Here is a 16621-nt window from a genome sequence, read left to right as displayed (position 1 = left end):
TTGTCAGTCTGTGAACAGTGGGAAGCCGTGCAGAGGCATGGGTGCCTGACCCTACCTCCATGGAACACAAATGTCACAAGCTCTGTTCTTCTCGTCAGTGCCTTCACAGAGCGCCAGAGGTTCTAGAAGTGTCTGTCATCTGCTGTATGTGGCATATAAAGTGCCCAGCCCGTATCAGGTTCTCCCGTGTTTCACTAAATGCACGAGCACAAACCCACTCATGGGTCTAGTTTGCTTCTTTATAGAAGTTGGAAGTCACGTTGCCCAAAGGAGCCACAGGTCTTAACAAAATTGCTTTAAAAATAGCATCAGAGGGCTGGGTGCGGTGGCTCACGCCTGTAATCCCAGCATTTGGGAGGCCAAGGCGGGTGGATCACTTGAGGCCGGGAGTTCGAGACCAGCCCGGCCAACATGATGAAACCTTGTCTCTACTAAAAAAAAAAAAAAAATGCAAAAAAATTAGCCAGGTGTGGTGGCGGGCACCTGTAATCTCAGCCACTCGGGAGGCTGAGGCAGGAGAATCACTTGAACCCAGGAGGTGTAGATTGCAGTGAGCCAAGATCGTGCCACTGCACTCCAGCCCGGGCAACAAGAGCGAAACTCCGTCTCAAAAAAAAAAAAAAAAAAAAAAAATTAGCCGGGCCTGGTGGCGTTAATCCCAGCTACTAGTGAGATTAAGGGAGGAGAATTGCTGGAACCCAGGAGGCAGAGGTTGCAGTGAGCTGAGATCACGCCATTGCACTCCAGCCTGGGCCACAAGAGCAAGACTCCATCTCAAAAAAAAAAAATAGTGTCAGAAAAATGTCCTTGTATGCCATTTTCTCCATTTTATTGACATTTTGCCCAACTTTTGTCTTTGTTTCAGGGAAATCGTGGAACACATGGTCCAGCACTTTAAAACACAGATCTTTGGGGATCGGAAGCCCGTGTTTGACGGCAGGAAGAATCTATACACAGCCATGCCCCTTCCGATTGGGAGGGACAAGGTAAGCTCCTCGGGGTGCCCTTGGTGGAGGAACGTACAGTGAAGTAAAGCTCACACATGTTGTAAAGTCTGTCATGCCTGTTCTCATACACGAAACTATTTCACCGAGGAGGAGAGAGCAGCTCGCTGCCACATGCTTCGTCCTGAGATCCATAAAAACTACCTTCTGTGTATTGTGGCTTTCAGTGATGGGGGTTTAACTTGTCTAGGTCCAGACACGGATATCGAGAACTTGTTGAAACCACCAAACTTTAAGTAAAAAGTACACACACTAAACACAAGCCACAAACCACCGCCAGACAAGAGCCTAGAGTAAGCACCAGTATTATAAATAGCTACAGAGGCCAAGGCAGGAAGATGGCTTGAGCTGAGGAGTTCGAGGCTGAAGTGAGCTATCTCATTGCACCACGAATTCCATCCTGGGCGACAGAATGAGACTCCGTCTCCACAAGAATACCTGTGGAAAATTACGTTCATATAGGGGTATGTGAGACAGAGACATGGCAGTGAGGCCCAGTTAACATTCTGCTCTAGCCAGTGACTCATCTGAAATTAGAATGATGGTGATTAGTCAACCCGGAAGGAGCAGGTATATTAAAATGTCACCTTCATTTATTACCTTTAGCCTTATCATGGCTTTATTTAAAAAGTAATAAAATTTCTGCCCAGAAGTTGTCACTTCTTGAGAATATCTTTCAACAAATGTGCTGCTGCAGAGTGATACGGGTGTTATTTGTAAGTAGAAGGAGAGCAGAAACCCGGCTCAGAAATAATCTTTACAGGTCGGGCGCGGTGGCTCACGCCTGTAACCCCAGCACTTTGGGAGGCCGAGGTGGGAGGATCATAAGATCAGGAGTTCGAGACCAGCCTGGCCAGTATAGTGAAACCCTGTCTCTGCTAAAAATATAAAAATTAGCCGGTCGCCTGTAATCCCAACTACTCGGGAGGCTAAGGCAGGAAAATCTCTTGAACCTAGGAGGCGAAGGTTGTGGTGAGCTGAGATCGCGCCACCGCACCCCAGCCTGGGTAACAGAGTGAGACTCAGTCTCAAAAAAATAAAAAATAAAAAATAATCTTTACACATACTTTAAGAAGCAAACACATCAGAAACCAGGAGTTTAACAGCTATGAGAATGAAAGGCTGATTCCCTCTGGGAGCAACATACACAGTTTGCTTTTTAAACCCTGAGTTCCTGAGAAGGAAGCCAGCTCCGTGTGCAAAGGGTCTCAAGTTGCTGTCAGGGATGTCTGTTTTAGTGGGAGAGCAAGGGGCCTGCAAGCAGCTCTCTCTACAGATGTTCAATCTTCTTCCTTTTGCTTTTGAGACAGGGTCTGGCTCTGTCGCCCAGGCTGGAAAGCAGTGGTACAGTCATGCTCGCTGTAGCCTTCAATTCCCAGGCTCAAGCGATCCTCCCACCTCAGCCTCCAGAGTGGCTAGTTTTTCATTTTGATGATAATCTTGAAATGAATAAGCTCCTTTCAGCCTTTCTGGATGGTCAGCAGGGCCCAGCAATCTCAGTGCCCAGTGATGCTCCTCCACGTTATCGCGCTCTGAGGAGGGGAGAATGTGCTGTGACTGAGCAGAGGCCGAGTTACAATATAGGGCTCTGCATAAAGCGATCTCATGGTTCTAAGAGAGGACAGTGGTCTGTGCGTTGTCACTGCCAGCCCAGGGTGATAGACATTGGTTTTCCCAATAGGAGCGAGTCCTAGACCAAATGCACCTCAGTCAAGCATGATCACCCCTTGCAAACTAGTGTGCTGTGGCGCTGAAATGTAGTCATTTTAAAGTTCTGTGCTTAATTTGCATTTGTTTTCACTTAAAGTTTTATAAGAAAGAAAAGCATAAGGAGTTTGTACACAGTTTTGTCTGTACATATTTATATTTACACACAAGGCGGGCATCAGGGTAGTTTTTCTGAAAAGGGGCTGAGGGAGTCTATATGGTATTTGATATTTAAATTTGAGACCTGTCATTGTGGAAATTAACTGCACATACACTCTGGGGTAAAACTAGATATGGATGTGAGGCCTGGCTCCACCCTTCCTGTGGTGGGACCTGGGGCACCTCAATTGGCCAAGCCTCAACTGCCTCACCTATAAAACGGAGAGATGGCAATAAAAGCTACTTCCCAGTGGCTTTGTGAGAGTTCAGTGAGCATGTACATCCCTGTCCGGTGCCTGTGCCCCGCGGCCCCGGGTGGTGCATCTCCCACCGGCCCTGGCCAGTGCCCGTGCTGCTGGCCCCATGCCACACGTCGAGTAGCGAGGGTTTAAAATTCTTTGTTTAAGGCTAGGTGCAGTGGCTTATGCCTGTAATCCCTGTAATTTGGGAGACCAGGCAGGTGGATCACTTGAGTCCAGGAGTACGAGACCAGCCTGGCCAACATGACTAAATCCCGTCTCTACTAAAAATACAAAAAAAATTAGCCAAGCATAATGGCACACGCCTGCAGTCACAGCTGCTTGGGAGGCTGAAGCATGAGAATCACTCGAACCCGGGAGGCGGAGGTTGCAGTGAGCCAAGGTCACAGCATTGCACTCCAGCCTTGGGCAACAAGGGCAAAACTCCATCTCAAAAAAAAAAGGAAAAAAGAAAAGCTCGTGTCCCAGAGAGCATGGAGAACCTACTTAAAGCCGCTGTGTTCGGTTAGCATGGGGGTTCCCCGGCTGCAGACCACGCTCCTCCCACTGGTTTGGGGGTTCTGTAGGATCTCTGCAGGGTGCAGAAATTAACCTTCTGTGTGAGAGCCTGTGTAAGGAGGTGTCCCCACGTCCATCTTCTCGCATTGTGTCCCAGTGTCGTCTTTGGGTTTTGTCTTTTTTCTGTGAAGTGCTTTTTTGTGCCTCACTCGTGGTAAGAGTGGAATCGTTCTGGTGCTCCATTACCCTGGAGGCTCGTGGGGACTCTGGCAGCTCTGGCCCAGGCCTCTGCACAGAGGGTCCGTGTCACATCGCCCTTACACACGAAGCTCCTAAATCTCCTACTGCAATGTTAGCCTGCCTGCCTTCATCCCAGCCCCTGCGTGGAAAGAGAGACAAGTTCTCCCAGGCCTGGGAGACACTGGGACCACCCAGCCTCACTCCCTCACCTCCCAGAACTGGAGGTGGAGACACAGGAAACTATACATGATGGGCATTTTGGGTTGAACTCCTGGGTTCTTCTTTGAAGGCATGATTTGTGTTGTCTGTTCTTTTTGGCTCTGGGTCCAGCTCCATGCCTCCCCTTGTCAGGACCCGTGGAAGATCTGCAGCTCCCTGGAGCTTCTCTGCTCAGTTGAGTAGAAAATTTAGAAAGGTGGCCAGAAGGAGCACCATTTAGGAACATAGGGAGACAACTATAAACTCCCTAAATAACAAAAGACAAGTGGCATTGGCCTGGAAGGGATTTGGCTGGTGGAAGATGAACCTGAGAATTTATTCCCACATCTCACTGAATGATCGAATTGAACGTCTGGGTTGACACGGTCTAGGAGTGGTGGTGGACAGCACCAGTGTCTCCTTCCCAGAAGGAAGTTAGGGCAGACCCACAGCTCAGATCAATAGCAGACCCTGCCTGGAAGCAGCATACCTTGGGAGAAGACAGCCACGCATGGAGTTCACTGTTGAAGGAGATGGTAGTTCGGCCCTCCTGCCTGTCCGCCTGTCTGCCCAGCTCAGCCATGCTGTGGCCATGGGAGTGCCTGGCTGTTGCCAGCTGACCTGGGATGGGGGTGTCTGGCAGCAAGGGAGGCCAAGGGCTCCCGAGGCAGTGAAGCTTCTGCACCTGAAGGCTTGGGGAGAGAAGGCGGGGGGGTGAGGAGAGGCCTAGGAAGCCATGGGGGGCTCCGCTTGGGCAGTGTGCGGCAGGGAGCCTGCTCAGCCTGGGCCTGGCGCAAGCATCTTTGGGTCTGACCTGCTACCTCTCAGGGCCAAGGGTCCCCTCGAGCGAGCCAGGTGCTTTGACCCGAGCCCACCCCAGTACAAGCTGGTCAGGAGGTGGTGCCTAGCCCTAACCGAGCACCCACTCCCTGTACCTGCTCTGTCATCTGCCAGGTGACTTTGAATTCCCACTACACTTTGCAGACATGATGGGTGGGACTGGTTTTGGTGCTGAGGTCTTTTGGGGGTCAGTGATCTGCCTTTCGAGAGCAGCGGCCCTGCAGAGTCACAGGATGCCTTTAGACCTCAGCGCCTGGCACATTTCAGCAAGATGTGAACTGCACGGCCCCTTCTGGGAGGGGCATGTGGCGCGCAGCCTGGCAGCTGTCTCTCGGCCTGGGCTCGGCAGGCATAGTGGGTGTGGTTGCTCTTCCTGCCGCCCCAGGGAGGCCCCGTCCAGGTCGGGATCCTCATGGCCAGCCAGACATGCCACGCCTGCAGTGCCTCCCTCGCTCCCTCCTCAGCGGCAGTGGACAGGGAGGCCATGGGGCTCAGCCAGGGCCATAGTCAATCTTAGTGCAGGAACAGCCTTTTGAAAGGCAGCCGCGCCTCTGTGCCTTTTCCCTGGCTTCATACACAGTTTCTTTGTGCTCTCTCTTTTTTTTTTTTTTCCTTTTTCAGACAGGGTCTCACTCTGTCACCCAGGCTAGGGTGCAGTGGCACAATGTCAGCTCACTGTAACCTCCACCTCCCAGGCTCAAGTGAGCCTCCTACCTCAGCCTTCTGAGTAGCTGGGACTACAGGCATGTGCCACCATGCCCGGCTAATTTTCTTTCTTTTTTTTTTTTTTTGTATTTTTAATAGAGACGGGGTTTCACCATGTTGGTTAGGCTGGTCTCGAACTCCTGACCTTGTGATCCGCCTGCCTCGGCCTCCCAAAGTGCTGGGATTACAGGTGTGAGCCACTGTGCCCGGCCACTAATTTTCTTTTTATAGAGACAGAGTTTTGCCACATTGCCCAGGCTGATCTGCAACTCCTGAGCTCAAGCTATCTAGCCCGTCTCGGCCTCCCATGGTACTGGGATTACAGGCGTGAGCCCCGGGCTGGCCTCTTTGCGTTCTTTAGAGTGCTGTTTTCCCTTTGTTGCTGAGTTGTGTGACGACCCAAAACAGGAATCACCCCATGACACGTCTCTCGCCCTGAGGTTTCCTGACAGGGAGGCCAGCCTGCGAGTTTGGCTTGTCTGGGGAGATTGGATGTCACAGCTGCCTCGCCGTGCTCCAGGCCTTGGATCGAGTCCTGGGCTGACATTTTCTATTATCCATGTTCAGAGAAAGGCAGTTGGGCCACTCCCAGATTGTAGCGCTGTAACACGATTGGCACCAGTGCCCTGTGAGGTGGGTGGGGCCACCTGCTTGTCCCCTTGTGTGCAGGAGGCCAACGGAGCCATCTGCCTGAGGTCAGAACACAGGAGGTAGCAGCGCTGGGAGTGACCTTCAGATGTTGTGTCACTGGGACCGAGTGCTTTGGGTTGTTGAGAGGTGGCAGTGTCTCGGGTGTGGACCACCTGCTGCTGGCAGCCCAGACACACACAGGGCCTGTCCCTTGGAGAGCCGTGTGCCTCCTGCCCTCGTGGCGTGACGGCCGTCATAAAATCTCCATGCAGCCCTAAGCTGCCGCACATGAGCACCAGCCAGCCACTGTGGACGCGGGATGGACAGACAGTTACAGAGCCCGGGGTGACTCTGCTGTCCTTTCTCTGTGGGCCAAGCGGAGGCTGGACTGCAATACATTTACAAATTCGAGTGTATTTTGCTGTGGGAAAATAGACCCCTTGGAATTGCCCCTCGGTTTTGACTACAGAGGTTTTTGAAGGGTGGCGTTGACAGGCATCCGATCCGTGCCAGGGCACAGCTCTGTAGGCCAGACGCCGAGTGTTGTTGCTGCAGATGTACTCGGGCCTAAAGTACCTCCTGGCCGGGGCGTGTGTGAGCTGGAAATGCACTCACTGTCCCACTCCCAAGCTCACTCCACCTGCACGCCGTGACCTGGGTGTGCTGTTTCTGGACAAGGGGAATGGCACTTCCTTCTCAGCGACCGGCTACTCCTGTTGGGACCCGGTAGCTGCCAGTCCGTACTGGAATCGTCCCCCCATGCCCAGCCAAGCCACTGTTCCTGGGCCCATAGAGACTCTGTCTCCCTTTCTGGAGTCAGACAGTTTGACGGGGGCACTCGCCCCTCTGCTTCCTGCCGCATGGCCCGGGGCACCTCAGTCAGCCCCTCCAGATCTGTTTCTTTAACCGACAGTGCAGGACTCCTTCCCCCGCAAAAAAAGAAAGTAAAGGGGAGAACCAGTGAGTGCAGGAATGCCTGCCATGTTGCCAGTGTTATGCCAAATGTGCATTTTCAGTTAGTGTTACTTGTGTATGACTTATTTAGAATTTTATTATGAAGTAGCACTAATGAAAAAGAAATATATATGCAGTTGACCTTTGAACAACAAAAAGGTTAATGGTGCTGTATTAGTCAATTTTCATGCTGCTGATAAAGACATACCCAAGACTGGGCAATTTACAAAAGAAAAAGGTTTAATTGGACCTACAGTTCCATGTGGCTAGGGAAGCATTGCAGTCATGGCGGAGGGCAAAAGGCACTTCTTACATGGCGGGTGGCAAGAGAGAATGAGGAAGAAGCAAAAGCAGAAACCCCTGATAAACCAATTGGATCACTGTCACAAGAATAGCACGGGAAAGGCCAGGTGCAGTGGCTCATGCCTGTAATCCCAGCACTTTGGGAGGCCAAGGCAGGTGGATCATGAGGTCAGGAGATCGAGACCATCCTGGCTAATGCGGTGAAACTCCAGCTCTACTGAAAAATACAAAAAATTAGCCGGGCGTGGTGGCGGGCACCTGTAGTCCCAGCTACTTGGGATGCTGAGGAAGGAGAATGGTGTGAACCCAGGAGGTGGAGCTTGCAGTGAGCTGAGATTGCACCACTGCAATCTCGACAATCCACTGCAATCCAGCCTGGGCAACAGAGCAAGACTCCGTTTTCGAAAAAAAAAGAATAGCATGGGAAAGACCAGCCCCCATGATTCAGTCACCTTCCTGGGTTCCTACCACAACACGTGGGAATTCTAGGAGATACAATTCAAGTTGAGATTTGGGTGGGGACATAGCCAAACATATCAGGTGCTGTTTCCCCATACAGTCAAAAATTCATTCATAACCTTGTTTTTTTTTTTTTGAAACAATTTCTCTGTTGTCCAGGCTGGAGAGCAGTGGCACAATCACAGTCACTATAGTCTTGACTTCCCCAGGCTCAAGCAGTCCTCCTATCTCAGCCTCCTGGGTAGCTGGGAGCACAGAGATGGGGTCTCCCTATATTGCCTAGGCTGGTCTCCAACTCCTGGACTCAAACTATCCTCCCACCTCAGCCACCCAAAGAGCTGGGATTATAGGCGTGAACCACTTGCACCTAGCTATGTATAAATTTTGACTCCCCCAAAACTTAAACTACTACTGATAGCCTATTGTTGACCAGAAGCCTTACCAATAGCATAAACTGTAAATTAACGCATATTTTATATGTTACATGTATTATATAGTTTATTCTTCTTTTTTTTTTTTTTTTTTTGAGACAGAGTCTCACTCTGATGCCCAGGGCTGGAGTGCAGTGGTGCTATCTCGGCTCACTGCAACCTTCACCTCCTGGGTTCAAATGATTCTCCTGTGTCAGCCTCCCAAGTAGCTGGGATTACAGGCGCCCATGACCACACCCGGCTAATTTTTTGTGTGTTTTGGTTTTTGGTTTTTAGGTTTTTTTTTTTTGAGACGGAGTCTTGCTCTGTCGCCCAGGCTGGAGTGCGGTGGCGCGATCTCGGCTCACTGCAAGCTCCGCCTCCTGGGTTCACGCCATTCTCCTGCCTCAGCCTCCCGAAGAGCTGGGACTACAGGTGCCCGCCACCACGCCTGGCTAATTTTTTGTATTTTTAGTAGAGATAGGATTTCACCATGTTAGCCAGGATGGTCTCGATCTCCTGACCTCGTGATCCCCCCACCTCGGCCTCCCAAAGTGCTGGGATTACAGGTGTGAGCCACTGTGCCTGGCTTTTGTTTTGTTTTGTTGGTTTTTTTTGAGATAGAGTTTAATTCTTGTCGCCCAGGCTGGAGTATGGTATGATCTCGGCTCACTGCAACCTCTGCCTCTTGGGTTTAAGCAATTCTCCTGCCCCAGCCTCCCAAGTAGCTGGAATTATAGGCACGTGCTGCCATGCCCAGCTAGTTTTTTTGTAATTTTAGTAAAGACAAGGTTTCACTATGGGCCGGGGTGGTCTCGAACTCCTGACCTCGTGATCCACCCACCTCGGCCTCCCGAAGTGCTGGGATTACAGGTGTGAGCCACCACGCCCAGCTGATCTTGTTTGTTTTTATGGCTGCATATTATTCCACAGTGTATGATACGGTTACAGCTAGTTTTTGTATTTTTAGTAGAGATGGGGTTTTGCCACATTGGCCAGGCTGGTCTTGAACTCCTGACCTTAGGTGATCCATCTGCCTCAGCCTCCCAAAGTGCTGGGATTACAGGCATGAGCCACTGTGCCTGGCCCTATGTAGTTTATTCTTACATTCTTAAGCTGGAGAAAAGTTATTTAAGAAATCATAAGGTAAAGAAAATATGTCTACTTTTCATTAAGTGGAAGTGGATTATTATAAAGGATCCCCTCTGTCTTCATTGCTGAGGAGAGAAAGGAGGAGCTTGGTCTCACTGTCTCAGGGGTAGCAGAGGCTGAAGGAAATCCATATATAACTCCACTTGCGTAGTTCCAACCCGTGTTGTGCAAGGGCCAGCTATGTACATATATTTAAAGAGTGGTATTAAACCACATCCTGTACCCCCCACCCAGGCCCAGCTGTTCCCTCCTCCCACCCTGAAATCTCCCATGGGCCAAGCCTTGATTGCGTCCCCCCACCGCCACCCCCTCTGCTGTCCTGATGAGTTGAGTGAAGCTGGTCCTTCCCTCTGTTGGTTTCCTCAGCTGTGCTGCGTCCCCTGTGCGTGTGGCTGTGGCGTCCGGAAGGAATTGTGCTGCGGCGCCCTTCTGTGGCTTGCTGCTTTTCTTGCTATTCGATGTTTGAAGTCCATCCGGCTGGAAGGATTCGCTTCTTTCTCCCCGCCCTCATCTTTCGCAGATGGTCCTCAGGGCATGACCAGTTTGGGGCCATCGGGCACGACAGTGCTCTGAGTGCTCGTGGGCATTTGCCAGAGCCACCCCAGGCCCAGGTGGAAAGGGTGTGTACCTGGGACCCAGGTGTGCAGGTGACATCTGCAGAGTCTGGTCGTTGCTCCGTGAGGTTCAAACAAGGTGTGGCAAGAGGCCAGGCCCTGGGCGATAAGGATGAGCAGATGGGATTCGGGCATGGGCATGGTGGGCAGTGGGCGAGTGAGCAAATGTGCCTGGTGCCACCAAACAGCATGGGGCCTGGGCATGCCAGCAAGCTGGGGTTTGTGGTCCTGAATCAGGGTGGGCACCTCAGGTGCATGGAGCAGAGGCAGCAGGCCCTGGGCAGGGTAGGAGAGGCCGGTGTTGAAGACCTGGGACCCTGGCGTCACACATGGAGTGGGAAGGCCTTCAGGGTCCAAATCCCATCTCTGCCCATTCATGGCTTTAGGGCCTTGGGCTGTTTTTTTGATTCTGGGTTTCTGTGGTTTCCTATATAAAAAGTGGTGAGTCGGCCAGGCACAGTGGCTCATGCATGTACTCCCAGCACTTTGAGAGGCCAAGGTGGGAGGATCCCTTGAGCCCAGGAGTTCAAGACCAGCACAGGTAACATGGTGAAACTCCATCTCTACAAAATTAAAAATTAAAAAATTAGCCGAGTTTGGTGGCGTGTGCCTGTAGTTCCAGCTACTTGGAAGGCCAAGGTGAGAGGATCCCTTGAGCCTAAGAGGTCAAGGTCGAAGTGAGCCAATATTGCACCACTGCACTCCAGCCTGGGCCACAGTGAGACCCTGTCTCAACAAAAGTGGCGAATGAATTTTCCCTTGCTGGGGTCATTGGGCACGTGAGGATAATGTATATACCATCCGTAACCTGTCACATCGGTGTTCCTCAGACACTGGGAAGCATTATCAGCAAATAGCGAAGTTGCTTCACACATCACCTGAGTGGGCTCGTGTGTGTCCACATATTTGGAGGTATGGGGGCCAGATTGCGATTTAACTGTGGGTTCTGAGTAGCAGAGTGGGGTTTGCAGGTGATGGCAGCATGATCTGGCGTTAGGTGCAACCCATAGGTGAGGGAAGGGGTGATTCAGAGACTGGGGAGGAGAGAGGTAGTGAGTTCATTGTTTGGGGGTGAAACAAGAGGATACGTTTTCGACCACTGTCAGTAGGCCAGCCACTGCCACATGTGGCTGTGTACATTTAAATTCATCAAAAGTAAGTGAGTAAAGTTTAAAATTCAGTTCCTTGGTCATATTTCAAGTGCTCCATAGCACATGTGGCTGGTGGTTGGCTAGAGGCCTGGGCGGGGACTTCCTCACCCAGGAGTGTCTGGAAGCCAACCACTGCCAGGCTGCGTCCTCCCTGGGGCTTCACAGGAGGGAGTAACCTTGTGTGCCTTGGATCCTCGCAGGTGGAGCTGGAGGTCACGCTGCCAGGAGAAGGCAAGGATCGCATCTTCAAGGTGTCCATCAAGTGGGTGTCCTGCGTGAGCTTGCAGGCATTACACGATGCACTTTCAGGGCGGCTGCCCAGCGTCCCTTTTGAGACGATCCAGGCCCTGGACGTGGTCATGAGGCACTTGCCATCCATGAGGTGAGGGCGCCACATGGGACCAAGGGCAGGGGAATCCCCTGCGGCTCCGAGGGCCCCCCGCAGGGTCTGAAATCTGTCCGAGGAACGGCTCATTCTGGGAGCCAGGGTGGGAATGGTCACGTGGGTTTTCTGTGATGAAGATAACACAAATGGTGCTAAGGTGGAAACAGTGTTAATATAAACATAAGTCACCAGCATTCTTGGCCTGGCCTGGAACGGTGGCCTCCCTATTTGTGTGCACGTTGGTGCCTTCATGTTCCACGCAGCCCTCTGCGCCCAGCACTTTTCTGCTCCTCTCTTGCCCTTGGGACTCGTGATAGGAGAGTAATGCTGTGTTCCCAGTTTCGTGCTGCATGCATGTCTGCAACTCCAGGGACCGTCACTGCTGCTTTTTGTGACTGTTGGGGACGTCCTTATTCTCAGGATTACTCTTTTACCACAAATTGCCACACTTGCGATTGCTGGGGGAGGGTGTACGAGAACAGTTTAAGGGCTCACAGGCTGCCCAGTTGCTGGGCAGAGGGTTGCGCTAATTTCCTGAGTGGCCTGCTGTTGGAGGAGCAAGGCCAGCTCAGCACGTCAGCCCTCAGGACACCTGCCCTCACACTGGTGCCTGGGAACAATTTGAGTTTTCAAGTTTCATCTCTTTCGAACCAAAGCCTAAACCGAAACAAACCCCACAGTGACAAGCCCCAGGACTGACCAAAGCTTTAAGATTCCAGGAGAGAGTTGGGGCTTCCCTCATAGAAGAGAAGGTGCTTTGAGGCCATGTGTAAGATTTTTAGAAGGGACCATGGGGTTCTCAGTCTTCAGGCATGGGAGGAGGTGACCAAATACAAGACAGGCTGTCACTCCCAGTAAGAACACCTTCCCCCCTGTGTAATCTGTCTCTGCTTTGAACTATCGGTGGAGGAAGGTCGTAGATACGTGGAGAAACAGTCTAGAAGAATGGTTGCCAAAATGGCATCTACCTTTTTAATAGAGTTGCAGAAATGACTGTGGTTCTTTTCTGAATTCCTTTGGGTTACTTACATTAATTTTATAATCAGGGAGGAAACTGCTGTTTTCATTTTGGGAAAAGAAGAGCAGTAGAGGCGGGATTATTAGCACGTCTCAGGTGGAAAGTGAAAGGGTGGTGTGGGTGGTTGGGTCAGCGCAGCCCACAAGTAGGGAGCATCGAGGCTCACAGCGTGTTTTCCCTTCAGAATCATTAGTGACGGTGCCTCCCGGGCCACCAGACCCCACGGTGCCCATGCAGCAGGTGAGGCTGCTGTGCTGGAGAATGTGTCTGCTTCAGTCGAGTAGCTCCAGCCAGGTCAGCACAGCATCCCTAGCAGGCCCGGAAGAGGTTGTGAAGCCCTCACGCTGGCCCTTCCACCTCCTACAGGGGAGCCCACAGCGGGCAGCTCTGGGTCCTCGGAGCCTACCTGGGGAGCCCATGGCTAAAGGAGCTGGCAGATGCTGGGTCATGCGTGGACAGCCACCAGCCAAAAGCGACGCGTCTCCGCACGGCTGGGGCTGGGCCTGGCTGGGGCTGGCACTTGGCAGGTGCCCACTTCCATCTGCGCTTGGGGACACAGGCCCCGAGAGGTGAAGAGTAGACAGTGAGGACAGTAAGGCGAGGCAAAGCCAGGACAGGGAGCCTGGACCAGAAACATGCCAGGTCCTGGGGGGTTGTGATCCACCTGTGCAGTGTGTTTAAACATCTTTCACCATCCCACAGTGAGGCCACGGGTCCCCCAGCCTGCTGCTGTCACAGCGTCCCGCACAGCAGGCCATGCACAGAGGCTGGAGTGCCGTGTGGTAAACGCGGATTTAAAAGGAGGGGAAACGGAACTCTGATGAGGGTGTGGTGGGCGCAGACGAAGCCCACCCAGAGGTGGCTGTTCCTTCTGGAAGACGCATCTGACGGGAGGTGGGGTGGGGTCTCTTGGTTCCAGGTACACCCCCGTGGGCCGCTCCTTCTTCACCGCGTCCGAGGGCTGCTCCAACCCTCTTGGCGGGGGCCGAGAAGTGTGGTTTGGCTTCCATCAGTCCGTCCGGCCTTCTCTCTGGAAAATGATGCTGAATATTGATGGTGAGCAGCGCCCTGGGGTCTTCACTGCAGGGCAGGGTGGGGCATGGGCTGGGGGGTCAGGACCCCGGTGGGGGGGTGGCATGTGGCCAGCTCCACGCATGGCCTCTGTCAGAGCCGGCGCTGCTGCATGACACCTGGCTGGTCTCACCTGCAGCGTTGGGTGGGTTAGGGCAATGGCTCTCAGGCCAGCGTGAAGCCACGAGGAGGTCGCACCCTCAGAGGCTGTGGTCAGGGGCTGAGGCGGGCCTGAGGATCCGGGGCTTCCTTCCTGCTGGCCTCCTGTAGGCCTGGGTTTGGCTGTAGCCTGGGTGTGGCCTGTCCCTGTCTTGGGAGGCTTAGTTGCTGCTCCGTACAGGACATCCGTTGCCCTCTCTGTGAAAAAGACGAGAGTGAAGCCCAGCGAAAAGGATCTGTCTTCTCATTTGGGAGCTGATTATTATGAAAAGCTGTAGAAAGGAATGAGAATTTGATCTTGCTCAGTTATACATTTATTGAAAAAGAATTACATAAAAGGAAATGGTGAACTTCAGAAATATCTACCCCAGACGGTAACCAGAAAATCCTACGACACTGGCTTCATTCTCAGAGGGTGACTTAGTCTTTAAAATCAGCCAGCTCCTTTCTGTCACCCTGACCAGAGGGAGGGTCAGCAGCTAAGGCCTGGGCTTGTCACTGCTGGCCTGCCCGTGTCTGGGCCCGAGGCTGGCCTCGGTAGGGAGTGAGAACCCAGGCCAGGTGTCCCCACCATGGCTGGCCTGGCCTGTGAAGCCCCTCCAGGACCGTGGGCCCATCCAGCAGCCCCACGGTCACGCTTAGGCCTTTGCCTCTTTTCTCGCCTACAGTGTCGGCAACAGCGTTTTACAAGGCACAGCCAGTAATCGAGTTTGTTTGTGAAGTTTTGGATTTTAAAAGTATTGAAGAACAACAAAAACCTCTGACAGATTCCCAAAGGGTAAAGTTTACCAAAGAAATTAAAGGTAATGAACTGTCCCAGCACACCTGGCTGAGGGCTGGGGGTCCCTTCCCAGTCTGCCTCTGGGACCGCATTTTGCAGTTCTGGTTCTTGTGCACATTCAGGGAGGTGGGGGTGGCAGAATTTAGCCATCAGATGAAGTAGCATGGAGATGAGTTAGACCCATTTCCCAGAGCAGGAGTGGGGGTTTCCTAAATAAATACAACCCCATGGGGTGAGCATGAGGTTGGGGAGTCAGTCACGTCTGAGTCATGATGTCAGGACTAGAAGCAGCAGCGTGGCTGTGATCAGCATTTCATAATGCTGGAACCTAGGATGCATTTTCTTGTGTCTTCATTTAATCCTTACACAGCCCGGCAGGCGTCTGTACCCGGTCAGCCTGCTTTCTACTCCAAGAAACTCCAGATTGGGGGGGTCAAGGACTTACCTGGGGTCCTTCTGCCCATCAGCAACAGAATGGGGGCCCACCCCTGGCTCCACAACCCCTGCCCGCTGAACCTGTCCTTTTGGAAGGCCATTTGCAGGGCCATCCACAGTACCCCGTGTTATCACGATGACCCATGGGGGGCGCAGAACAGCACGAGGGTGGGCACCCCATGCTTTAAGCTGAGCCTCCCCTCCACCACGTAGTACTCTTGTAGGTGAGATGGACCCAGCTGGGGTGGCCTGGGGGTGACCTGTGGGTCACCCTCCCTAGGGGAGCCCTGCAGCCCCCCATAACTTGGGTCCGCAGCCACATTCTTATGAAAACTGATTCTCGGGAAGTGGCGCTTGCACTCAGGTCGGGACAGCCCAGATGCCGATGCCTGTGTTCTGTGTCCCCAGGTCTAAAGGTGGAGATAACGCATTGTGGGCAGATGAAGAGGAAGTACCGCGTCTGCAACGTGACCCGGCGGCCCGCTAGTCACCAAACGTAACACGCCCTTCCTTTCAGCCTCTCTTGGCTGGGGCCCCCACTGTCACTCTGATGGGTACACTCTGGAGCCATGATTCTGTGCCCATTCTCCAGAAAGGACCATTTCATGCTGTTTTTCAATCCCCAAATTGTCCCTTACATGGCTCAGTAGATTCCAAACTTCACCTAAGAAAATAAACTCAGATCATGAAATTCCACCTAGGTGCTGGGAGGGCCGGCCCAGGCTCTCTCTCCCTCTTCCTTCCTGAGCCTCACAGAGGAGAGAAGGGTCTTTTGCGTTCGTTGTCCCATCCTTAGTGCTGAAGATGGTGGGTCTGTGGCCCTGACCCACGCCCCCTTCCCTGGGCCAGTCCTTGTGTCCCGTCATTACGATAAGAGCACGGTTTGGTACGCAGGCCGGAGTGGGGGTGAGAGTGTGCCGCTGTCTTGGGTTGTACTGGTGTTCCTTTGTGGGAGGAGGTGATAGATTTGGCCCCTATGCCCCAGTTAATGTCTCCCAGGCCAGTAGGGTTCGTTTATTTCATGGATCATTCCATGAAAAGTGCCAGGCCTGTTGCCAGGTACTGGAGGTACCAAGATGCCGGTGCCTCAGGGAGCAGGAGGACGAGAGGGCCTGTGGCCTGGCCCTGACCTGGCAGAGGCCGCAGATGGCCGGGCAGTCTGGATGGAGGGAAGGGGTTGGTGCAGCAGAAACTGAGCCATGTGGCCCTTTGCCCTGCACTAGCAGCCCCTGTGCCCTCATCCCCACACAGAGGCCAACCCTTCCTGTGCCTGTGGGCCTCCCCCTCACTCACCCATGCTGCACCCAGGCGTCTCCTGCCGTCACCATGCAGAGGCCCTGGCTGCTGGAACCAGCCTGGCCTGCTTTTCTCTTCCTGTCCTGGGGGCTTCAGGCCTTCTGGGCACCAGGAGCACGCGGCATGTAAACGGCTTCCAGGGTCACCACGGTCTGCTGGAAGACGCACAGACCTTTCTGGTCATGTCCATTC

General features: G+C 52.9%; 1 protein-coding gene across 2 annotated transcripts in view; it reads left to right on the top strand.

Moving 5' to 3' along the window:
• Positions 1-16621, top strand: part of AGO2 (argonaute RISC catalytic component 2) — a 119655-nt gene that overhangs the window by 64895 nt on the left and 38139 nt on the right. For both annotated transcript variants that reach the window (XM_030794943.1, XM_030794944.1), the window contains exons 3-7: positions 866-986; positions 11485-11666; positions 13607-13743; positions 14586-14720; positions 15542-15629. In XM_030794943.1, the coding sequence (XP_030650803.1) occupies positions 866-986; positions 11485-11666; positions 13607-13743; positions 14586-14720; positions 15542-15629 (663 nt within the window). The remainder of the gene's footprint in view (positions 1-865; positions 987-11484; positions 11667-13606; positions 13744-14585; positions 14721-15541; positions 15630-16621) is intronic.

The sequence above is a fragment of the Nomascus leucogenys genome, chromosome 16 (genome assembly GCF_006542625.1).
Source record: "Nomascus leucogenys isolate Asia chromosome 16, Asia_NLE_v1, whole genome shotgun sequence".
NCBI lineage: Eukaryota > Metazoa > Chordata > Mammalia > Primates > Hylobatidae > Nomascus > Nomascus leucogenys.
This window is presented reverse-complemented; position numbering and strand designations above follow the sequence as displayed.